We start from the raw sequence: 24,911 nt of genomic DNA on the forward strand, positions 1-24,911 counted from the left end.
CAAAGACTGATGCTTGTATAAGACCTGAATGAATGAGGACAGCATGAATACAGTGCACCCCCCATCTCTCCCACACACACTCTTTGTTGCTAGGGTCCCTTGTCTTGACAGCCCTGCACACTGCGTTAAAATCTAGGTTACCGGATGTGACATCACTGCCCTGCCTCCCTCTCCAGCTGTAATCGGTTATAATCTCTTAAATCCATGTTTAGGTCCTTTTAACTCCACAAACACACGATGTTTAAAGAAGTTTTCGGGAAAAACCTAAAAAAAAATTACGTTTTGCTCTAACATTATCCCTAAATAATTAACATACTTTGTCTGTGGCGCTGTGTAACACGCATTAATTTTTCAACACATGTTCGCTGAAGTATTTTATTTTGAAAGATGCCCGGAAGTTATCAATTCTGCCCGCTGTATTCGGTTATATAACGCGCATTAGCAAGATAAATATGTCGCTAAATTGGATTTTGGATGAAGTGTTGAATATAAACTGTTTAGATGTCTTTATATTCTAATGATTTACCTTAAAAATCGACCTTTATTTTGAATGCTTCGCTTATTGTAATATAATAGCACTCTTACTTTGACAGTCCGGACCGGAAATGCTTTGAGTCATTGTTAGCTTGACGCGCTGCTCCCGTTACTGGAATCTAGACGGTTCAACCACGAGTGTCTTCATCTTGGAAATAATCGATAAAATAAGGGAATATTTCAGTTTTGGACAACATCTGGACGTCGTGTCTGTTCGCTGCTCCATAATGGCGTCCGCTGTTTGCTCTGCTGGAGGGTTTTCGTGGTGAAAAACAGAAAAAAGGTGAGCCGTTGTAGCGACTGGTACGAGCTAACAGGCTAAGCTAGCGCTGGCATGCATTGTCGTTTCCCGTTTCCTGGAGGGATTCACTGTGTCTGTGCTTCATGTCTGAGCTTTTTCTGACTCTGTTTTACAACGTTTAGAGGTTCATGTGTAAAGGGTAGTCGTGGGAATCAAGCTGAGGATGTGAAATTAAATCTGTCTTGGTTTAACGCTGTGAACCGGAAAGTACCTCAACATTTCAGTCTGATCCATTTTCCGTGTTTTCTTCTGTTTACCAAACGTAAGTCCCGTTTAAACTCGACATGTTTTATGTTTATATGTTGGCTTATATCTGTAAAAATGGCATACTTTAAAATCTCTGACATATCGGGATGTAAACCACTTAATTTTCATCTGTTCGGCTTTATTAGTTTAATCTGAAATTCCTCTAGATTTTGTTAAATAAGGTAGATAAAGTCTACTTGGCAGTTAATATCGCCTGACAGAGACTGAGTTTTAAATGCTAAAACTTCCCTTTGTTTGTTTCTTATTTTTGTATTGTTTTGTGCAGCAAACTAATCAGCAACTATTTCTGTGATCGATTAATAATTTAAGTGATTTTTATGTGATAATAATGAGCCTCTTGTTAAATATTTTCTGGAGGGTTTGTGTTAAATTAAATTTCTTTGGGTTTTGTGGTTTGAGAAATTGTGATGGGAAATTTTTATATTGTCTCTGTTTTTTTTTTCTTTCCCATTTTATGGACTAAACAGTCAACTAATCAAGAAAACAACTAGTTAATCATTAATCGCCTGAATTTCCTGAAGGGAACCTCCCCAAAGGATCACTAAAGTTTTTAAATATCTATCTAATCAGTTTTTATTTTCATTTCGATAAAATGTTGATGTCAAACACGGATTTTCTCTCTTTGTTGGTAGAACTGTAATTACTTTAATTGGGGGCTGCAATAAAGATAACTGCGCTATCAGATAACCTGCCAGTTATTGTTCATTGATTGATTGATTGGTTCATAAAAGGCGAAAAATGATGTCTTCAGATTTCTTGTTTTGTCCAATAAACGGTGCAGTTAATTGGACAATAATCAAGAAAAAACAGTTACAGCTTCTCTAATGTGATTGGCTGCTTTTTATCACTGTAAGCTGAATATCTCTGAGCTGCTGGTTGGGCTAATTGGTTAATTGATGAGTCGATTGAGAGAAAATTAATCAACTACTGTTTTCATAATCGATTACTTTCCACGTACAAATGCCAGACATTGGTTTGTTCGATCAGGAAGTGAACGTGGGTGTCTGCGTCATCAGACAGAGAACGACAGTTAGCGTTAGCACAACCGCTAACATTGTGAGTCGCTTCCGGTTACAAGCTAACACGCTAACAAACAAACAAACAAACAGAAACGAGGCTGTTTACTCTAACAGTAGCCACCTGATTCACGCCGCTCTCTCATTGGTCAGTCTGGTGCAGGTGGTGGGCGGGGCATATTTTTCGCACTGAGGAAAGAAAACGTAGATGTTCCTCCAGCCTCTTAAATAAACAAAATATTAATAATGGAATTAAAACAGGTCTTTGGAGGAAGTCAGATGTTTGTTTTTTTTAAAGAAATGTCTTTTTATTAAAGAGCAGGAATTGTTAATTATTAATTAGTTAATTAATTATTGTGTTTTAAGTACCAAAACAGGAGTAAAAGTGCTCAAATCAAAGTGTTATATATTGGTTTTATAGCAGAATCAAACACCACTAATTGCTACCATCAGGAGAGAAGGAATACTCCTTTATGAAATAAAACACGACAGTAGAAGAGAAGATGTGTTCAGGCCTTCATCTGCAAACTAATTTTCTCTGAACAACTTCCTGGGGGAAACCCTGTATTATATATTAAATTGTTGAGACAGGAAATCAACTTCTCCAGATATCAAAGAGTGTGTTCTTTATCTGGCTGTTAATGTTTTTTATCTGTTTGTTTTTAAGCTTCATATCAAGCTGAGTGATACTGAAAACTAGTGCTGAAAGATGAAGTCAGAGTTCATTTTGAACAGGATTTTATTTGACATGTTTAACATCTGCCAACTCTGGCCTCTTTTGTCAGTGAGGTATGACTGGGTGATTTTAAATAAACTGAGCTTTTAACCAGTTTCAATTTAAATGTTTTTAAAATGACTGAAACCAGCACTGCCCGTCAGTCAGTCACTGTTACGGACATTAAAAATAAAGCAATAATCCCCAAGAGGCTGTGGTTTACAGTGACTTTAGAATAACAAAGAGACGCTGTGAGGTGTGACACAAAGGGGAGTTTTGCTTCTAAAATAAAAAAATTAAAAAAACACCAGAGAACTGACAAAAAGTCCATCAAATTTCCTCAAAAGTCCAGGGTGACGTCTTCAGTCGTCTTGTTTTGTCTGGTCAACAGTAGGGCTGAAATTATTTGGTAGCTAATCTGTTGATTATTTTTTAGATTAGTCGACAAGTATTTCTGTCACACTCTTCGTCTCTGCTTCCTGTTCCGGGCTCCAGTGCACATTTTACCTCACCTGCTCAGGTCTGTGGACATTTAGATGGTTTCTCTTACAAAGTCTCTGGTTTTATACGATGTGTCGACACTAAAAGTCAGCGTTGATTACGTGGGCTAATCGTTGCAGCCCTAATCAACTGTCCAAAGCCCAGAGATCTTCAGTTGACTGTGATAGAAAAACAGAATATCCTCTCATTGGAGGAGCAGGAGCCAGAGAACAGTTGGTCTTTCTGCTTGATAAATGATCCAGACAGCTGACCGATCATCAGAGTAGCTGCTGCTGCTGATTAACTGAGTTCTTTCCGCTGTCTCCTCACGTTAAGCTCTGACCTCCTTCTCCTCCCTCTCTCAGGTTGATCTGTCGCCTCCCCAGATGTGGCCGCTACCTCTGCTGAGACTCCTGTTCATGAACGGCGAGGACGCTTCGATCGAGCGACTGTGGCTCGGCCTGGAGGGATGACAGGACATTAGCAGACATGGAGACAGGGGAGACACACAGAGAGCTGGAAACACCATATTTACTTAGTCTAGATTCTCCTCATTAGATCCCCCTCAGGATAAGAGTAAACCCTATTTTTATATTTTTTATTCAGAGCTGTTTTTGTTAGTTATTGTGAAGCCATACATACGCAGGCGTCAGGATGAGCTCGGAGGGTTTTCAGTACCGGGCGCTGTACGACTACAAGAAGGAGAGGGAGGAGGACATCGACCTGCACGTCGGAGACATGCTGCTGGTCAGTAAAGGAGCGCTGCTCGCTCTCGGCTGCAGCAACGGAGCTGAGGAACGACCGTCTGAGATCGGATGGCTGCCGGGCTTCAACGAAACCACACAGGTAGGACACCACATCAACTGGTTAGACGCCTATAAGACCCAGTGAGGAATAGATCAACCCTCCATCTTCCATGTTTTACATTCTTTTAAAGTATTCAGTGGTTTGTTATCTGTGCTTGTTTATTTTGTTTACTCTGTCGGCTCCAAGCCAGGGCTGGACAATAAAACGATCTCGATCTGGGATTGCAATAAAATTTATGTTGGATAGGATGATAAGCTCAGGGCATTTTATTATAACAACCTATCACATGGCCGCGTAAATGCGATAACTGCACACTCATTTCCTGACCTACCGGCAGTAAAGAAAGCTGTGGACGAGTCAGAAACACGAGTATAACGAGAGAGAAGCTCGAAAGTGAAGAACTGACATTACTCTCCCAACAGGAAACTGTTGACAACAAAGGTCACAACATGTTCATATGGAAGTGGTTTGGTTCCTTAAATGAGATGAAGCTCAGATTAAGAGTCTGAAAAACATGTCGCTGGTCAGTGCCAACACAGAGGGCTAACAGAGCTAACAGCTAGCAGGGCTGAACCAAAACTAACATCTATTGTGTCCGAATGAAAAGTGTTCATATAACCTTCCTGCTCCTCAGTTAAAGACCTGATGCCTCTGATGAGTTCAGGAAACCGATTAAAGTTCTGGACTGTAGGTACAAACTGCCAGACAGGAAATACTTTTCACAGACAGCTGACTGTCCAATCTGCTCTTCTACATAGAAGGTCCTATCAGAGAAATCTGTGATCACAGTCGTCACAGGTTTTTGTTTTATTCACATTTTTGATAAGTTACCACACAAGTTATGTTTTAGTGTTTAGTTAAGGCAGATAAAACATGTTAGTAAATTTAACTAATGAGCCACTGGTTTCTTCAGGCTTCAGTCATAAGCAGGATACTCTTCAAACTCACAGATTATATATGCTGACGTATTGATATCGATCAATTTCAGGGAAAAATAATTGTGGTCATATTTTAGCCGTGTCACCCAGCCCCAATGCATCTCCATCCAACCACTTTCTGAAGTAGCTCTCCTCCTCAGCAGATTATCCCATCATGCACTGGGTGACGGGTCCGTCAGGTTAAACTCTCTCACACCTACAGGCAGCTTTAAGTTTCCATTTCACCTGTTTGCACAGTGAGAGGAAACACACTGAACCACAGAGCATCTTCACTGGAAAAGCAACTAACACCTCAGTGTTGATATTTAGCAAATGATCTCAGCTCACACTGTGGTTTCCTGCACTGACACTGAGGGATGACTCAGTCTCTCTCAGGTTTGAAGTTTCTGCTTCATGTCACAAAGTGTTTTTATTAAATGATTTAATTATCAAAACTGCTTCTGTTATAGAAAACTTAAGGAAACCAGAAAATATTCACATTGAGGAGGAGGAGCTGAAATCAGAGAATTTAAAAATATATTCTTAAAAAATTACTCAAAACAATTAATTAATTATCAAGAGAGTATCGGCTCAGTATTTATTTTGTAATAAACTAGAGCTGTAATGATTATTGGATTGAAATTAATTTTGACTATTTTTGTGATTGAATAATCGTTTTAGAATTTTTTTTATAAGCAAACTGAATATTTGACATTTTACAGAATTAAAAACTCAGGCTGTCAGCGCCCTCTGGTGGACACACTCTGTAAAGTTATTTTCATGATAACTATCAATAACTCGTCCCTCTCTGGCCATCAGGAAAAAGGCGACTTCCCGGGGACGTACGTGGAGTTTGTTGGCAGGAAGAGGATGTCCCCGCCCACGCCAAAGCCCCGCCCACCCAGGCCGCCATCGGCAGCGTCGGTGAGAGCCGACTCTGAGTCCGAGGGTGAGTAAAGCTCGATTCACTTCTCTGTGTTATGGGGTTACGACGAGGGCTGAGCTTTCTATCCAGATTCAGATTAGCAATAAGAAACGGTTTCCTGGAGTCGCATTCGTGGCGTAATCTGTCGTCGTTTCCCTGGAGACGCCCACCTGACGATGACCAAACAAGACTGAAAGGTCGTTTTATTACATGAGTGATATGGAAATAGTGCAGATTTACACATCTTTCTCTCTGTGGGATGTGTTTTCCTCTCTATGTAGTCTTGTAACGGAGCTCTTTGTCTTTAACAGTAAATATTAACAGTAACTTCATTAGGGCTCTACCCGGTTAAGGTAAAAGTCGGCATCTTGTTCACCGCTCGGTCATGAAATCCTACTGCACCGTGTCTCTCTTGTCAGCCCATCGTAACTCGCTGTAACTCCGGTAGTTTCCTCTTTACCTGCGAGCGTTCCTGTGATGGGCATGCAGCTCTCAGCAGGTAGAACTAAAACCTATTCAGGTATTTGGTCGTGAACCTCAGCTGGACTCTGTTTCCTGTTAAATCAAATAAATCGCTGCTGATTTTATCCACAGCTGCTTCAGAGAAACTCTGAACAGTTTTCAGCCTGAAACTGGCTCAGTGTGACTCACACACTTCAATTTCCTTCAGCTGCTTCCTCGTCAGGACATATATACACAATAACACACACACACACACACACACACACAGAAATAAAAGGCATTTCTGTGTAGTTTATCGAGCCTGAACTTCAACCACGAGATGGAAAAACACATTATAGAAAACCTCAGAACAGCATGTGTACATTAAAGGCTTTGAATTTAAGGACACACACACACACACACACACACACACACACACACACACACACACACAGCTGGTGTTTAATCAGGGCTGTGGTTGCTGACTGAACAGATCTCCGTTCTGCTGCCACCAGCCTCACCAGAGAACAGGAAGTGTGTGTGTCTGAGTTTACTGTACAGTGTGTGTGTGTGTGTGTGTGTGCACGTTGATGTTATCTGCTGTTGGTGTGTGTTGTGGTGAAAGCTGGTAGGCAGCAGTAACCTGGCTGTTGATGTTTCACAAACCTACAGAGCCACCTCCACTTCCTGTTGATCTCACCCTTTCACATTAAAGGTTCTGTGAGCCGTCTGAGTCTCTCATGTTCAGAGCTTCATTCTACAAACTGTTAGCTCCCATTTTAAACTCTAACTTTATTCATCTCCGTCACGTCAGTCAGCCTGAGCCCTTTACAGTAATCTGATGGCAGTTGAACGTGTTGGTCTCGTATCATAAAGGTGATCAGACTTTCACTTTCAGCTTCACACAGACCTGAAGGCTGCAGCTCGAGGTGGAACATGCACCGAGGTTAAACACCTTTCACCGCCCTCTGAGATCATTATCACACGTTTATCACCTCAGGCTTCATCTCTTCTGCAAGAAAGAGACAAGTTTTTCAGGAGCTTTAAGTCAGCCATAACTCAGCTGGCTGTAAATCCTACAATACCCATGAGCCTCAGCTGCTGTTGCTATGAAGACGTAACCAGTCAGAGACAGTAAACTGATTTAACCTGTTTCATTAGGTTTCTACAAAGTGTAATCTTTAACTGTGACAGCAGAACGTGCAGCTCTGTGATTGGCTGTTTCTTAGTGAATTGCACCTTGGGAGTTGTAGTTGACTTCCCTCTGTCAGACTCTAGTATTTGAAGAGTTAGATAAACAGTTTTCTGTCCACGTTGAACCACAGAAACTTTGTTCAACAGTGTGTGTTTTCTCTCTGTAGGTTTCGTGTTGCCGGACCTCCCCGAGCAGTTCGGACCCCCGGACACGGCCCCTCCCCTCCTCAGCAGACTGATGGAAGCCATAGAGACCAAAGGTACCGAACACATACATGACAACAGAAATAAACAGCTCATATGTGACAAAACTTGTTACTTTGGTTCTATTCCAACCAAAATCTTTGACTGTTAAATCCTCTGCACTATGAACCTGAACCAGTAGGAAACTGTCACAGACTGAGAGTTGGGTTATTGTTTGATCAGATACTTCCTGATCTAGATCAGGAAACTGTTCTATCTTTAGACTCCATATCTAATACTTGTTCACCGACCACACTGGCATATAACTCAGTTCCCACCTGCTAATCTGATCTAACTGATACACATCACATGTTAATGCTCTACAGACGCGTCCTGTTTGTTTCAGGTGCCGTCAAACATTAATGTGGTGTGTGTGTGTGTGTGTGTGTGTGTGTGTGTGTGTGCAGGTCTGGACAGTCCCAGTGTGTATCGCAGTGTGAGTGGAGGAGGACTGGACACCCGACAGCTGGCCGACACTGGTGAGCAGTTGCTTCAAAGTGATTCCCAGTATAAATGTGTCACCAAGAGGACTCTCATCTTGTGGTGTGATGTAGCTGAGTTACAGCTTTTAGAAAGTGTCATCTGACCTGCAGCAGCGTCAGCCAATCAGCTCGTTTCACTCCCACAGGCGACACAGCGACCGCTAACTTTAATAAGTAATGAACGTCTGAAACAGCGATCGGTGCTTGTTCCTGAGACGTGGGTGTGTTTGTTTTCAGACCTGGAGCAGCTGGAGGTGTCGTCCCTGTGTGATGGGGTGGTCCGGTTCCTGCTGGACCTGCCTGGTCCCGTCCTCCCGTCCTCGCTGCAGGCCGACATGATCCATGCGGTGCAAGGTCGGCGTGAAAACCAGACGACTCTGAGGTCACTTTTATGTCTCGTGGTCAAGCGTGAGTTTGTTCTCATCTCTGCTCCTTTCTCCTGTTTTACGCCCGCAGAGGTCCGAGACCTGGAGGACTGCGCCCAGGTGCTGCGGGGTGTGGCGAGCTCGCCGGGCTGCCCGGCCCAGTACGGCCTGACCCTGCTGAGCGTGGTCCGACACCTCGCCCGGCTCTGTTTGCACGGCTCCAGAAACCAGCTGAGCCCCCGAAACCTGGCTGAGAGCTTCAGTCCACTGCTGTTCAGACAGACCGCAGGGTCAGTAACACACACACACACTGAGCTCACAGACACACACTGACAGCAGCAGCTGTTGTGACACTTTGTGACCTTTTTGTGTTATTGCGCAATAAATGACATCAGTGTGAACTCACCAATATTTAGATCCTGAAACAAGGAAGGAAAAACTTCATTTACAAAATCCTGACTTTGTTTTACAAGAGATAAACACAACACCAAACGCACAAATTCAAACAAGCGATTTAAAAAGCACAAAGCAAAGTAAACGATTAGAGAAAATCATGGATAAAACAAAAAGAATGAAACAAATATGAAGTTAATTCTGTTTATCAGACAGAAGCAGCTTTTATGTTCCTTTAAAAGAGGAGGCAGTAGCAGTAAACCAGGTCAGCACTGATGCTTGTGAGTGTAAAAATGATTCTCTGAACAGAAAAACAAAGCAGTGCTGCTGAAACCAAAAGACTGGCTTTTTCTGATCACTTCTGAAAAAGTCATGGTCACTGTTTTCCCTGAATTCAGCCTGAGAGGCAGTGACTTCTTCCAACCAAACTGCAGGAGCATCAGCTCAGAGCTGGTTCAGTTCAGTTCAGAAACATTCAGCTTGAATTTAAACCAGTGGAGTTCGTCGAGGCTCAGACAGGCTGAAGGTACAGATCTGCCTGAGAGGACAAACTCAGGGCAAACAGGAAGCTCAGTCAGATTTTCTTTTCCTTCCAGACGTGATCAGGATTATTTTTAGCAGGAAAACCACTCGTTCGTTTTGTTAATTTATAGCGATAAACAATGACTTTTTTTGGTCAGTTTATGTCTCCATTTAATATTATTCCTGAAGCAGTGATTCCTGGTGGGAAACAACATTTCATCAGCACCTAGTGAAATGACAAATAAAGAAATCTTGAATCTTAATTGACGTCCAACAGAATATGAGTGAAACACAGGAACAGAAGCCTCTGAGGTTCGGTCTCTTCACTGCTGTGTTTTTAGAAATATTGTATTTGGTACGTTTCCAAAAAATAACAAGTGTTAATGTTTGAGCAGATGTTTCATCCTGAGTCACAAGATGATGTGAATGAAATGAATCATGAGAACAGGAACTGTGTTTTATTGAGAAGCAGCTGCATCCAAAAAAAAAACCTTTTTAGTTTTTATTGTGTGAAAGGTTTTTTTTCTGCTGTGATTATTTTCACTGTTTTTACTTCCTGACATGTTCGAAACAAAATTCCAGCTTCCTGTTTGTTTAAGAAAAACTCACAGATGATTAAAACTTTCTCTGTGTCTGCTCAGGTCTGAGTCCAGTCCAGATCCTCTGGTTCAGGTCCTGGAGGTTCTGATAACCAGCGAGCTCAACATGAACCAGGCTGCACCAGGTAACACACACAGCTGGTTGTGGTTTTCTGAGACAGATTTTCTCTGTGTGAACCTGGTTCTAATCAGAGGTCTGAATTACTCGATGATGGTTTTCAGTTCCTCTAACGGCGGTGAACCAGCGTCACACTCTAACTGTGTCACTGTCACAAGTCACGGCTGTTGCTCAATCGTACGGGTTAAATGTCAGATGTTTGTCACGTCTTTCCTCGAGATGAGATGATGGAGGGATGGAAGAACAAACCTGAAAATGATAGGCTTATGTGAAAAGGGATTTTCCTGCCTAATTAGTCAAAACCAGCCGAGTACTGAGAGGTTAAAGAGTCTGGTCCACGTCAGTTTATTCTCTGATCAGATAACTCCTGATGTAAATAAAAGCTGCTTGTTTAGATTGATCTGTTGTACAGCTTTGTGTGATGATTGGGATGAAAAGTTGAGAAGGGGCATTAATACTCAGAGAGAGACCTTTTTAACATCACTATATATCACTACCAGACTCCATTGACAAAAACAGGAATTTTACTGGGAGCTTTCAGTCACACAGTAACTCAGATGGAGGCAGTGGTATTCCAGCAGCTCCTGTGTTCTGCACAGTAAAATTCCTGTTTTTGTGAATGGAGTCTGGTTGAGATTCCTGGGTAAGAGATGGTATGAGACAATAAGGTCAAGGTTCAAAAACATTTTCGGTTCAGTTGTCGACATATTTTAGATTTCACACAACAGACTGTTTATATGGACATTTATACTGGTAATGTTTTTATCTGCCCGACAACAACACATGACAGCAGCTAAAAGCTGGTATATGCCAACTGATGTAAACACTCAAGAACTGTTTTAGTATTCGTACTGGAACTTGGTTAGTGCTCAAATGATGCGACATAGGTTTCAGGTTGGTGGTATTTATCTCTCACTGCTGTGGTATGTGGTGTGTAGAAGCTTCATACATGCTGTAAAGGTGGACTGGTGAGTAGATGGGTTTTCATGTTAACGTCCCCGACAACCTCTGTAGTCTCATTTAGACACTCGTTAGCAACCGCCTTTTTTAAGACACGTAAAAGCTTCAAACATCAGGAGTGGGGGATTTACTGACCCATTTTATGTCGGAGAATCAAACCTGAAAATGTCTCAGACCTTATTTCAGACATTTAACCAGAAACACACTGACAACAGGAAGAGCTAACATGCTAACATGCTAACTGACTTCCTGGTTTCAGGATCAGTCCTGCAGCTCTCTTTTAGCATGTGTGCTGCTGCCTGCTGCTACTCCTACACTCTGTGCTGTGTGCGTCAACAATTGGTCTCTGTCTCTCAAATCACAGATGGAATGAGCTCTGTCGACGTCGACCATGTCTTATATTTAGCATTTTATCACTCAACCGTATGTGACGTAAAATCAAACGTTCAGACCGATCAGTGTGAGGAAACACAACAAACAAGATTCATAAGAATCCTCAGTGTGTGTCCAGTTGATCCAAAGCATTATTGGCAAATTAATCAATAATTAAAATAGTCATTAGTCTTTGATCAGTGATTCAGGCTGTCACTAAGAAAGTGTTCCTTCATTTGCCTATTTACTCAGTCAGTCTCCAAGTGAATTAGTCAGTGTATTGATCAGTCTGTGTATTGATCAGTCGGTCAGTGTATTGATCTATCGGTCACAGGCTGAGCAGCAGCTGAAACGATGACATCATCCATCCATGGAGTGAAAGATGCAGCAGAGAGGAGGAGGGGAGGGGAGGGGGGTGTTGCCTCGGTGATATCACTGCCATCGCAGGATTGGCTGGGGGCGATGGTGATGTCACACATCTCCAAGCTGCTCTCCTGAGCTTTGAACTGAGGCTGAGAGAGAGAGAGAGGGAGAGAAGGAGGCAGACGGAGAGAAAGTTGCGTCGTTTTAAATGTCTGAACTGAAGACGACTGCTGAGAACAGATAAATGCAAAGACACAGTTTTCAGGCTGTTTAGTTTCTCTGCAGCTGAGCCTCAGCAAATATAAAAGATCTGCCTGAAGCTGCAGAGACAGAGGATATCCTGCAGATTTCAGTCAGCCGGTGCAGCCGAGTGTGTCGTTAGAAATTAGAGGAATAGTTAAAAAGAGAGAAAAATAGTGCTCAGTAAGGAAAATGTAGCCTGGACCGGTTTCCTCGGAGATGACGTCAGTTTTTTTGAGGCAGGACAGAAGCGCTCTGCATGAAGGCAGGAGATCATGAGATCCAGAAAAGAAGGATCCGTGTTTGATTTCACCTCTGAGGCATCGCGGAGGTGTGTGACGGTTTAGAGGCCGATGATGGAGCGAGAGGAGGGAGGCAGGGCCGAGGCCGAGCCGGTCAGAGGAGTAGGAAGAGAGAAGATCCTCTGCTACATTAATATGCAGAGTCCAGGTAGGAGCTCAGACCTGGACCTGGAGCTGGTAGAGGGGGTGGCCGACACCTGGTGGCGGTCTGACACGGTAAACGATAAAATGGCCGTTGCAGGGGTCCAGCTAATTGTCCTGAGCCATTTTTTAAAATGGTGTTTAGCCTACTGGTTTAAATTCTGTGTTTGGGTTGTTTTATGAAATCATGAGTTCTGGAAACGTCTGATGCTGTGGGTGAAACTTGGTTGCAGATCTGCGTCTTAAGCAAATGTTTTGTTTCAGTGTTTGGGCCTGCACCTAATATTTTCACCATCAATTACTCCACCAATTATTTTCTTCCTCTAAAATGTTTTGTTTATAAAAAGTTTTTTTTTAAATATCGTGACTGGTGCTCAAGATGATGTTTTCTGATTGCTTGAACCCCAAAATATTTAGATCACTATCAGATAAGACTAAGAAAAGCAGCAAATGGTCACATGAGAAGCTTCAACCAGCAAATTAGTAAAACAATTAATTGATTAGCTGCTGATTAATTTACCAGAGATTGACCAACAGGTTTGTTGCAGCTTTAGTGTAGTTACATTTGAACATCGTTCTGCCGCTGGTGATCCTCTCTTTGCTTATCTTGTCATTTGTCCCATGGTTTGTTTGTATTGTAGCTTTGGGTTTCCATTTTCCATTTTCCTTCTCTACGCTGGTTTAGTCGGTGTGGTGCTGCTTCATTAAACCAGTTTGTTCAAGTACAAAAGGAGCTCACAGGTAAAGGTGTGTGAGCAACACCCAGGTCCAATAAAGTGTTCAGGATTATTGAACTGCTGTGGTCAGAGGTGTTTGTTCGTCCCATCGGCCTTGGGGGAATTTCTTCAAATTTGGCACAAGCGTTCATGTGAACCCCAAGTGAAGGAGTTTAAGTATCTTGGGGCCGGATGGAGCAGGAGATTGGTACAACGTCAGCAGTAATGTGGACGTTGTACCGAACCTATGTGGTGAAGAGGAGCTGAAACTGAAGGCAAAGTTCTTGATTTACCAGTCGATCTACGGTCCAACCTTCACCTGTGGTCATGAACTTTGGGTAGAGACCAACAAGATAGCGGAAACACGTGGCTGAAATTTCCTCTGCAGGGTTATCTAGGCTCAGCTTTAGAGACAGGGTGAGGAGCCAACGTTCCTTCACATAGAAAGGAACCAGTTGAGATGGTTTCGGGAATCTAATCAGGATCCTCCTGGGAACCTTTCTTTGGAGGTTTTCTGGGCACGTCCAACTGTGAGGAGTCCCTGGGGTAGATCCAGAACTCGCTGGATGGAACATACATCCGATCTGGCCTGGGAACACCCCAGGATCCTCCAGGAGCTGGAAAACGTTACTGGGAATAGGGACGTCTGGAATACTCTGATTAACCTGCTGCGACCACGACCAGACCCCAGATAAGAGGAAGACAAGTGGGACTGAGTGGGACTTTCAACATTTGAGTTTTCCCTGTTGGATCCAGCAACTGACACTAAAATCAGAAACAGAGTAGGGTTTTAATTTACCTTTCTCTCTCTCTGATTCTGTTTCAGCTTTACCTCCTAAACCAGTGAAGCCGTCGACTCCAGCACCTTCCAGTAGTTTTAACAACAGTATGGCTCTGCAGGACGCTGAGTGGTACTGGGGAGACATTTCCAGGTAACACAGATTTACTGTACATATACAGTTTATATCCAGGCTAAGAGCTGAACCTGAACAGTTAAAACAAGTCTGGAAAATATGGAAAACTAAAATTAAAAAAAAAAACGTGTTGATTTTGCAATTTAGACCTTTTTTTCGAAAACTTTAATTCGATATATCGTCCAGCCCTGGCTGCAGATGACAGATGTTTAAGTTGATGTGGTGTGTTTTTTCTTCCGTATGTTGGTTTTGGTTGATGTGTGTTTTCTGTGTGTGTGTTTTACAGAGAGGAGGTGAATGAGAAGCTGAGAGACACAGCCGACGGTACATTTCTGGTCCGAGACGCCTCCACTAAGATGCACGGAGATTACACTCTGACTCTGAGGTAAACTGATCCACACACAGGCTTTTATTATTGTTTTCTGACACACAAACAGGTCCTCACATCGTCAACAGCCGAGAAACTTAAAGAAACCTGCCTCATCTGTTCGTCATCGTTCCTCCTCAATGCTTAAAATTGACCAAATTTTATGTTTAGTTGACTCTAGAAAACAAATGCAAATAAGTAATAATTTTCAGATTCAGATATTTTATGTGACCACCAGGTTCAGTTTACTGTGAGATTATCATAACAAAAGAGCAGTAAATCATCAGCAAAAGTTTGATATTTTTACTTCAAAATCAACAAACAACGAAGAGTCGATGATTCATTTTCTGTTAAATCAGCCGATAATTTTGAGTTCATGTCTTATCTGAACTGGCTTTCAGATACATATCAGATCAGTGATAATGTTTAGTATTTACAAAAACAAAAACAGTACCTACAGATATTTGTAGCTAATCACGCCGGCAACAAATGTGTCAAACATCAGACGTCACTTTGGACTGAAATAATCTGTTTGTTCTCTGCCGTCCTGCAGGAAAGGAGGCAACAATAAACTGATAAAGATTTTCCACCGAGAGGGGAAGTACGGCTTCTCCGACCCTTTAACCTTCAGCTCGGTGGTGGAGCTGATCAACCATTACCGCCACGAGTCTCTGGCCCAGTACAACCCCAAACTGGACGTCAAGCTGCTCTACCCGGTCTCCAAACACCAACAGGTCTGTCACGCTGTCTGATGGTCGGTCAGCAGGTTTCACAGTGGTTGGTTAGTGAATGTCTGCCTGATCGGACTCGTGTGTTGTTGTCGTTCAGGACCAGGTGGTGAAGGAGGACAGCATCGAGGCTGTGGGGAAGAAACTCCACGAGTACCACCTGCAGTACCAGGAGAAGAACCGAGAGTATGACCGACTGTATGAGGAGTACACCAGGACGTCACAGGTACACGACAGGATACTACTTCCTCCTTTCACTCAGAGGATTGAGGGAAGGTTAGAGTTAGAAAAACATTTATCAAAATAGGTCATTGACAACAATATTGATTTAAAGGAATCCTAATGTGCTTCTAATTAGGATCTTAAAAATAGTTCCTGCACATTTAGTTTTCCTTGTTTAAACAGTTGCAGTAACTAATACTGCATTCCATTTACATTGGAGGTCAGAGGTCAGAACTGGGAGTGACGTTACCTCTGAGTTGACGGCGTTCCAAGTGAGAAGTCAGAAAAACATGGACACTCACAGGAAGAGCCTTTATAGTCACTCTTTCAGAGTTTAGACAGCTTCAAAACAAACTGCTCCACCTGAAGAACACCTCAGCTGTTAACATGAGATTTTAATGCAAACACTTCAGATTTAACTGTTTGCAAAAAAAGAAATGTTTAGCATTTCAAACATATCTTGGACTAACTGTTGTCATTGCTAATCTGTTAGCAACAGCAGTTGATAACAACGCTCTTCAATCAGGTTCAAACTTCTGACCAGGAACTTGGAAATTCTGACTTCTAAGTAGAACTCGAACACACCGTAACACAAGGTGGAACTTCCACTGGAAGATCACAGCAGCATGCTGGGAAATGTAGTATCAACACAACAGAATAGGTCTTCAGAGGTGTTTTTCATCATGTTTTTTAGGGCGTCTGGTCCATCCTCATGAAAGCGATATATTTAAATATTCCACAAATCTCTACTTGAACTCAAAGATGAACTGATCAGATTTTGGTGGTCAAAGAAAAACAAGAAAGAATTTTCTGTGATAATTACAAGTTCCATTCGTACCTATGTTGTAGCAGAGGCTTCAGGTCAGCCAGGACTTTAAGTTTTATCCTGTGTCATATCTCAGCTTTACACCTGGTTTGTGTGATAATCATCTGGAATCTGATCAGAAAGTCTCTTCGGAATCAGACAGCCACCACACTATTGATCAGCTCTTCCATTAATATCTGATCAGTCAGATTTGTATTCAGGGATGATATCAGACAACAGACAGCATGTTTTCTCTCCCCCCCCGTCCCACAGGAGATCCAGATGAAGAGGACGGCCATCGAGGCCTTCAACGAGACCATAAAGATCTTCGAGGAGCAGTGTCAGACTCAGGAGCGCTTCAGCAAAGAGTACATCGAGAAGTTTCGCCGAGAGGGCAACGACAAGGAGATCCAGAGGTGGGATGTTACCATGGCAACTGTGACAGAGACCTTTTAAAAACACACACACACACACACACACACACACACACACACACACACACACACACACACACACACACATACATGACGGAGGCCCGGTTGCTGTGGCAACAGAGCCTGCAGGAAGAAACCACCTGCTGGTAAATTTAGTCTGAAGCTGGAAGAAAGAAAGAAAAAAAAAAAAGGAGGTGTGTTGTCCACTCAGACAAATAAACAAATAATAAATGAATGATACAAATGATAGAACAAATAATAAACAAACAGGATTTAATCTCTTCTTCCTCTGTTCAGTTAGTTGCTGTGGTGAGGAATGAGCCAGCTGATATGTGACAGCAGCTGTCGACATTTAAAATGTGTGATCAGAGAAAAAGTTAGTGATGACAGGAAGTTTCTGTCTTAACTTTGCAGCCACACAGCCTCTGTTCAGTCTCTCTCTGCTCCTCCTGAAACACTGAGCTGCACTTTAACTTTTACTCACTCTGGAGGTTTGGAAATGGTCCATTTTTGGGAGAAAGTGCATTATTTTAGTTTGGACACGGGGCTGAAATGGAGAGGAAAAGATGGTAATTTAACTGGCATACTTTGAGTTTCACCAAGCCTTGATGGTGGGATCAACAAAAAAACATTTCTACTGTATTTAGATAAAACACTTCAGTTCTTAATCCTTTTTATTGCTAAAAGTTTTAGATTTAAACTGATGGCTTTTGAATAAATCTCTGGTTTTGACCTCAGACATCACAGAGGACTCTGAATAAACAGAAAGGGTTTTGCCACAGTGTCAAAAAAAGTGTAGAAAATATGAGGCAGGCTGGAGGACACTGGACGCTGCCACATTCAAGTAAAGAATGGACGATTTTGGTCCAGACTAGTTCAGCTCTGGAAAGAAAACAAAGAACGATGAGTTCATGTAACACAACCAACAACCATCAAGACACAAGAACACGGACAAAATGGATAAAAACTGTAGCGGGTTGTTTTCTCTGCAATGTTCAGAACAAAAATCTTCTTTTTCAGACGAATAATTTAATGTTTTTCCTCTGATCCCTAAAGGATCATGGAGAACTACGATAAGCTGAAGTCTCGGATCAGTGAGATCGTGGACAGTAAACGCCACCTGGAGGTGGATCTGAAGAAACAGGCGGCCGACTACAGAGAGATTGACAAGAAGATGAACAGCATCAAACCAGACCTGATCCAGCTCCGCAAGACCAGGGACCAGTACCTCATGTACGTCACACTCAGACACACACACAGGCCAAATCAGAACTACATGGTACAACACTTTATGCTAACAACTGCTCTATGTGTTTGTCAGGTGGCTGACCCAGAAGGGAGTTCGTCAGAGGAAACTGAACGAGTGGCTCGGCCTGAAAAACGACACCACAGAGGAGTAAGTCTGGATCATCTAAACTAATTCCCAGTCCAAATGAAAAGGTGCGACCACACCTAACCTGTCCTGTGTGTACCTCCTCCCCTCAGTGAGTACAGTATGGTGGAAGATGAGGAGGACCTTCCTCATCACGACGAGCGTCTGTGGCGTTTGGGAAACATCAACCGCAGTCAGGCCGAGGCTCTGCTCCGAGGGAAGAGGGACGGCACCTTCCTGGTCCGAGAGAGCAGCAAACCGGGCTGCTACGCCTGCTCCGTGGTGTAAGTCTCACCTCATTGCCTGTCTGTCTGTCTTTACCGAATTTTCAGGATTGTCAAGGAGGTTTAGGGATCGATAGGAAAGTTCTAGAGGCTCTTAAGGTTGTTCCAGGGGTAGTTTAGGTTTAAGAGGTTACTGAAAAGGTTCTACGAACGGCAAGGTTGCAGAGGTCCTTTAGAAAGTTCAAGGACTCTTGGTAATTGCAGTGGTCCTTTAAGAGGTTTCGAATGGTCTTTTGGAACTTCTAATTACCAGTTAGAAGCTTCTATATGTAGTGGTCAAGAAAGTTCTGAAAGATGTCCTGGAGGCTTGTGGTTGAACATCACATCACTGACACCTCTGTAACTTTTGATGAAAGAAATGTAATTCATGTAATTGTCAGGCAGCTTGGAAGAAAAACATTAGGGACTGAAAAGCACTAATTTCTTTACGGAGTGTTTCTCCAGTAAGATGTGAGGTGTTACTGGGATTCACATTTGGTGTCACTTTCATCAGTGGTAACAGCTTTCTGCTCTCAGTCTGTCTTTATCGTCCCATTCTCACCTCTCTCTCTGTTTTCTCTCAGGGTGGATGGGGAGGTGAAACACTGCGTCATCAACAAGACGAGCACCGGTTATGGTTTTGCGGAGCCTTACAACCTGTACGGATCCCTGAAGGAGCTGGTGCTGCACTACCAGCACACCTCGCTGGTCCAACACAACGACTCGCTCAACGTCACGCTGGCCTTCCCCGTCTACAGCCAGCAGAGACGGTGACCCGCCCGGTTCCTCCCGATTTATCCCGTCATCGCAGACCAGCAGCCAGACCTTGTTTACACACCCGACCCTCCCAGAACACGAGCCGGCCCGTCGGTCCAACGCGTCTCACCAAAACAAGTCTTTCTTCACAGACCAGTACCGTACATTTCACTCTGAACACGTCATCTTTAAAGCTCTCTATGATAACTTGCCACAATAACGATCAGACACAAACAGTCCTGGTGCTGCAGACCTCAGTGACAACACTTTTACTGTTTAGTTCAGTGAAGACAACGAAGCTTCACATCCTGCTTAACACTTAGTCACATCCTGTATGAATCGACTACAACTCTGTCAAAACATTTTACTGTGAAAGTCATCGAGTAGAGTTTTAACTGCCTGTGAGGATGTAGGGTGGGCAAACAGTTCATTGAAAGTAAAAATGATGTCTAGTTTTCCTCCGACTCTGAATTTCCTGCTCAGTGTAAAAAAGCAAAATGAATGACAATATTCACACTTTATTGTAAGGTGCTGCTTAGAACTGAGTTTTATTTTAAGTAACAAAAATCAGCTCCTGCACATTTAAAGGTTAACAACAACAAATCCATAAATACTAACTATAGATGCTTTAAAAATCAATAACATGTCTGAAGATCTCTGCACCCAAATGTAACTGGAACGATCACATCACATTTTGTTTTCGAATTGTGCAAACATAGTCAGAAAGTACCTAAGAAATAAAGTTTGTATTTCTCCACTCTTAAACCAAACAATATATTTCCAGTTGGCGAGAACCAGTCTTGCGTATGAATGCAGCCTTACGGTGTCTGATTCTCGGTGCTAATGGACCCATTTCAGTCAGAACCTGAAGAGTATTAGGGCTAGATCTTGAGCTCCTCCTTTTGTTCATGAAGTCATGGAGCAGATTTTAAATGATTGGGAGTTTTATTTTCTGACAGCACTTAAATGAGACTCACTCCTGACGGCTTCTCATCCTCAACAAAACACTACATCCACTCAGTCCCAGTTTAGTGATTTAGTAGTAATTCTGTCGCATAGGTGCAAAAAAACTTGGTGAAAAAGTATGGTCGTGTGTGTCAGGGTTCAAAGTGACTTCAAGCTAAAACAGGCGGTTAACATTGTTCTTTACTGTCTGGTAGTTTTCTCCTGAAGCTCTGTGAGGTTTTATTTGACAGTGGGTAGATTTAGTTGCCGTCATGACTCCAGGTCCAGACTTTTAGAGGTTTCCCGGTTTACTGTCTGTGGAGAAACAAGGTACTGAACGGTCAGAGGTCGAGCTGGTCTGGACTGAGCTGCAGCCAAGGACGAGCAGAGGTCTGGTTTTAAAATGACGGACTCCTCCTTTAATCATAGCACTGAACTGCTGGTGAAGTAGAACAGAACCACGACTGGACCGGTCTCTGGAGCTACATCTGGACTGATGATGATGATGATGATGTCAGATACAAAATGGTGGACAATCCTGAGCGAGACGTCTTGCAAAACACTGTGAGTGACTCTGAACGAGGTTTAAAACGAGGACGAATCAGCCGTTCCGCATTTCATATCAGGAGAAAAAAAACTGCACCCCCCCCACTTCAACCAAAGCCTCCCCCACCCCCCAACCTTCCCTCCCATCTCACCCCCTCCAAAATAATCTCATCAGCAGTGTTTTCCAGGTTCCCGTTCCTTCAGCTTTCATTTGGACGTTGGAGTTTTGCAGAGTTGGACAGACGATTCTTTTATTCTTTCATTTCAATAGACTGTCACCCCAAGTCCTGGTCCTGGATACTCAAAGATCCACTTGTGCTGGATCAAAACTGGGAGTCTATAAAAAAAAAATCAGGAATGACGAGAACTGGATCTGATTTTGACTTTTGCATCCAAACCCTTCTGGAATTAACCCCCAAGTTGTTTCATGGACTCGTGGACGATTCAACGTTTAGGTGATGTAAAACGATAGAAATCGGAATCACCGCATTTTGTCTTTATGGATTATTTTTTCCTTTTAAGACATGACTTCTTTAAAGAGACAGCAGGTACAGGAGATGAAACGAGGACTGGAGGGATTCTGTTCTTCGTGGGAAACACCTGGAAACGCCCTCACCTTTGGAGTCTAGCTTTTTTTTTCCCTCTAAGCTTCCATCTGTTTCAGAATCAGCACATATTTACAAAACGTTTGGAAATGTCCTAATTTTTTCAAGCTCTCTCTATATATATTTTATTTTCTGAATATTGTGTGTAACACCTGGTAGATTCTGTGATGGAGGAACAGCTCAAATAAAAACCGAACTGCTGGTGAACAAGAACAAAATCCTGTAACATTAGACCATAAGAAGTCATGAAAAGTTAATTGTTTAGGATCTCTGATGAATAAAAACAGTTGGTCTGATTATCTGAAGGCCTTTATACTGAAAACCTGGAACATCTGGTCTCTGTTTTGTTCAGATTCTCCATAGAAATCAACCCATTTTCTTCAGCGTGCTTTGCTTGTGTACATGTCTGTATGGTTTTGGTTTGAAACCATCATTGTGAGGACATTTTGGCCGGGCCTCGCAACTTTGAGATTGTTTTAGGTATTGAGACATCTGACAGTTGAGTTCAATTCTGTCAATTAATTGTCCCAGATGGAAACTTTGAAGACCTCTCACGATTTGATTCGATTATGATTATCTTGTCAATGGTTCAATTCAATATCACAATGCATTGCCTCCCCAATTTTCTATATTCCTACTGGCTACTTTTTCATCAGTGAATAAAAGCAGTCAGATAAATATAAACTCCCTTTTTATTATTTAGAAAAGTACTTTAGAAATCAGTGTCAACATAAATGCCTTTACATAACAAACCAAAATTAATAAATTGCATCAAACTAATCCTTCTAGCAGCTGTCTCCTGCTACAAGAAAGAAAACTTCCTGAATGTAGAGAACATCACAGACATGACACAAGTAGCTCTGCCAGATGAGAAATAATCTGTCTGTTCTCTCTAATGTAACGTACTGTTATTGTTCCATCAGACCGAAGTCCAGGAGAAAAAAAAAACAAACAGGACTGAAATGATATTTACAAGCAGAGAAAGTTAAGCCATTAAAATACTCATTCGTTATTGATCAAAGAGTCCAGTGTAAATTATATTCAGACAGAAATACAAAGTTTACTGTCATGACCTTTTTACATGTCTGTTAAATAGAGAAAATGCATTATTTGTACATTCCACACATTTATGTGTACAATATTTTTTTCTGATGCTAATACTAGAAATTCAGTCTGGCTTCATAATGACTCCTAACAGTCTAAATGTATTTATTTGGAGCTCAGCCAACCAGGAAGGATTTCTTTGTTGTTTCTATATGAATGTAGGTCTGCTGCTGTGTGTCGCTTTAAACGCTGCTGCCTCAAGGAACTGTGGGACCTCTCTATCTCCTCTCCTAAAAGGACGTCCAGTGTCTCCTCTGCTAAAGGAGGTAAGATCATTTCACTCAGTTTGTGTTTTTTTTATGTTACCTGAGGGCCACTGTTGTTTCCCCTGTATGCCTGGAAATGGAGGGTAGAGGAGCACGGATGTATTTTTATTATCATATCATGTCTTACAAAATTCATCATCCAGACTTTATCAGTATCCTACCTTCCCTGTGGATGTATTATAAGACCAATCACAGGCAGTTGCTAGGCAGAACAGAATCAGCTGGCCAATTGGCATTTTTTCTGCCATTGTTGGTTTGCGTGTGTTGTCATTAGCTGCACTGTGTGTCGTCATCTGTCTCAACCGGAAAACAGATGAAAAGCAGCGTTTGGACTGTTGTCTCTGTTCGTCAGTACTGTGAGAAAACTTACCAAAGTTACCAAAGAAACCAGGATGCTAAAACAAACTTTGGAGCTGTTTTTCCTAAGTAGTAGTCTCTTGTGATGACATCTTTCGACGTTCCTCCGAGTCATATTTATTTTGCATGGGTAAAAGTGTGTCTGTCTTGGCATTGTACATATAGAGCTGAGGCCTGTACTACGAAGCGAGGTTACTGGCTTATCAGGAGTAACTTGGTGATGTCAGGTGTAACTTCCAAGTTAACCTGTACTACAACAGGTGGATAGGTTTTACCCAGGGTCTGCTGCCATGGTAATTTGCGCTGCATCTCTAAACTGCTCCGAGAAGTTTATGTTCGTGGTTAAGTCGATGTTATTCTACCTAAGCTCCGCCCCACAGGTGGAAGAACCAATCGATATTGGCACAACAACTGAGAGAGGCTGACTCCGTAGGACGGGGGTTGTCTAAAGATCGTCAGTCCCCCCCCCCCCAAACAAAATGTATGTAGTGGATGGTAGAGATATGTGGACCAAAGGACAGTGTTTTGTGCTTTGTATTTTCCATTTTCAAATTCTGTTATTTTAATTTGTAATTTTATCACAGTCATCATTAATGTTACATATTATCGATTTGAATAATCCTTAAAATGGGGCTGGGGGGCATTATTGTCCTGAAAGGCAATATAATGCGACAGGCTGTTGTAATTGTAGACTATATACCAAAACATGCAGTATTAATGATTGGAAATATCAATGTGTAGCACTTTAAAAAATGTTTATATTTCATCCAGGTTCAGATTTCCACTGACCCATCAAAAAATGTTATATTATACTATGGCATCATAAAGGCTCAAAAAAATGTCAATGTTGTAAGGCATCAAACATTGACAAAAAATGTCATAGTACAGTAAAGCATCAAAAACCATCAAAAAATGTTATAGTATAATATGGCATCAAAAACCATCAAAAATGTCAGTGTAGTACGGCATCAAAAAGGGTCAAAAAATGTCATAGTATAATAAGGTGTCCAAAATTGACAAAAAATGTCATAGTATAGTTTGGCGTCCAAAAACTGACAAAAAATGTCATAGTAAAGTATGGCGTCAAAAACAGTCAAAAAATATCATAGTATAGTATGGCGTCAAAAACCATCAAAAATGTCATAGTATAGTATGGCGTCCAAAAACTGACAAAAAATGTCATAGTAAAGTATGGCGTTCAAAAACCATCAAAAAATGTCATAGTATAGTAAGGTGTCCAAAATTTACAAAAAATGTCATAGTATAGTATGGTGTCCAAAAACTGACAAAAAATGTCAGTAAAGTATGGCGTCCAAAAACTGACAAAAAATGTCATAGTAAAGTATGGCGTTCAAAAACCATCAAAAAATGTCATAGTATAGTAAGGTGTCCAAAATTTACAAAAAATGTCATAGTATAGTATGGCGTCAAAAAACTGACAAAAAATATCATAGTATAGTATGGCGTCCAAAATTGACAAAAAATATCATAGTATAGTATGGCGTCAAAAACCATCAAAAAATATAGTATAGTATGGCGTCCAAAAACTGACAAAAAATGTCATAGGAAAGTATGGCGTCCAAAAACTGACAAAAAATGTCATAGTAAAGTATGGCGTCAAAAACCATCAAAAAATATCATAGTATAGTATGGCGTCCAAAAACTGACAAAAAATGTCATAGTAAAGTATGGCGTCAAAAACCATCAAAAAAATGTCATAGTATAGTATGGCGTCAAAAACGGTCAAAAAATGTCATAGTATAGTATGGCGTCAAAAAACTGACAAAAAATGTCAGTAAAGTATGGCGTCAAAA

General features: G+C 41.8%; 1 protein-coding gene across 2 annotated transcripts; it reads left to right on the top strand.

Moving 5' to 3' along the window:
• The first annotated feature begins 608 nt into the window (after positions 1-608).
• On the top strand, positions 609-21,699 carry LOC108875232 (phosphatidylinositol 3-kinase regulatory subunit alpha). Of its 2 annotated transcripts, none has more exons than XM_018663997.2 (17): positions 609-817; positions 3,679-4,159; positions 5,857-5,986; positions 7,765-7,857; positions 8,248-8,319; positions 8,560-8,676; positions 8,779-8,977; positions 10,244-10,326; positions 14,240-14,345; positions 14,614-14,712; positions 15,248-15,428; positions 15,523-15,648; positions 16,723-16,865; positions 17,940-18,116; positions 18,205-18,279; positions 18,369-18,539; positions 19,103-21,699. In XM_018663997.2, the coding sequence occupies exons 2-17, from the start codon at positions 3,968-3,970 to the stop codon at positions 19,290-19,292; spliced, it is 2,154 nt and encodes a 717-aa protein (XP_018519513.1). In that variant the 5' UTR covers positions 609-817; positions 3,679-3,967; the 3' UTR covers positions 19,293-21,699. The 2 variants fall into 2 exon arrangements, with proteins under 2 accessions (XP_018519513.1, XP_018519521.1); XM_018664005.2 differs by lacking the exon at positions 609-817 and adding an exon at positions 916-1,097.
• Positions 21,700-24,911: the final 3,212 nt, after the last annotated feature.

Source organism: Lates calcarifer, linkage group LG13 (assembly GCF_001640805.2).
Source record: "Lates calcarifer isolate ASB-BC8 linkage group LG13, TLL_Latcal_v3, whole genome shotgun sequence".
Taxonomy (NCBI): domain Eukaryota; kingdom Metazoa; phylum Chordata; class Actinopteri; family Centropomidae; genus Lates; species Lates calcarifer.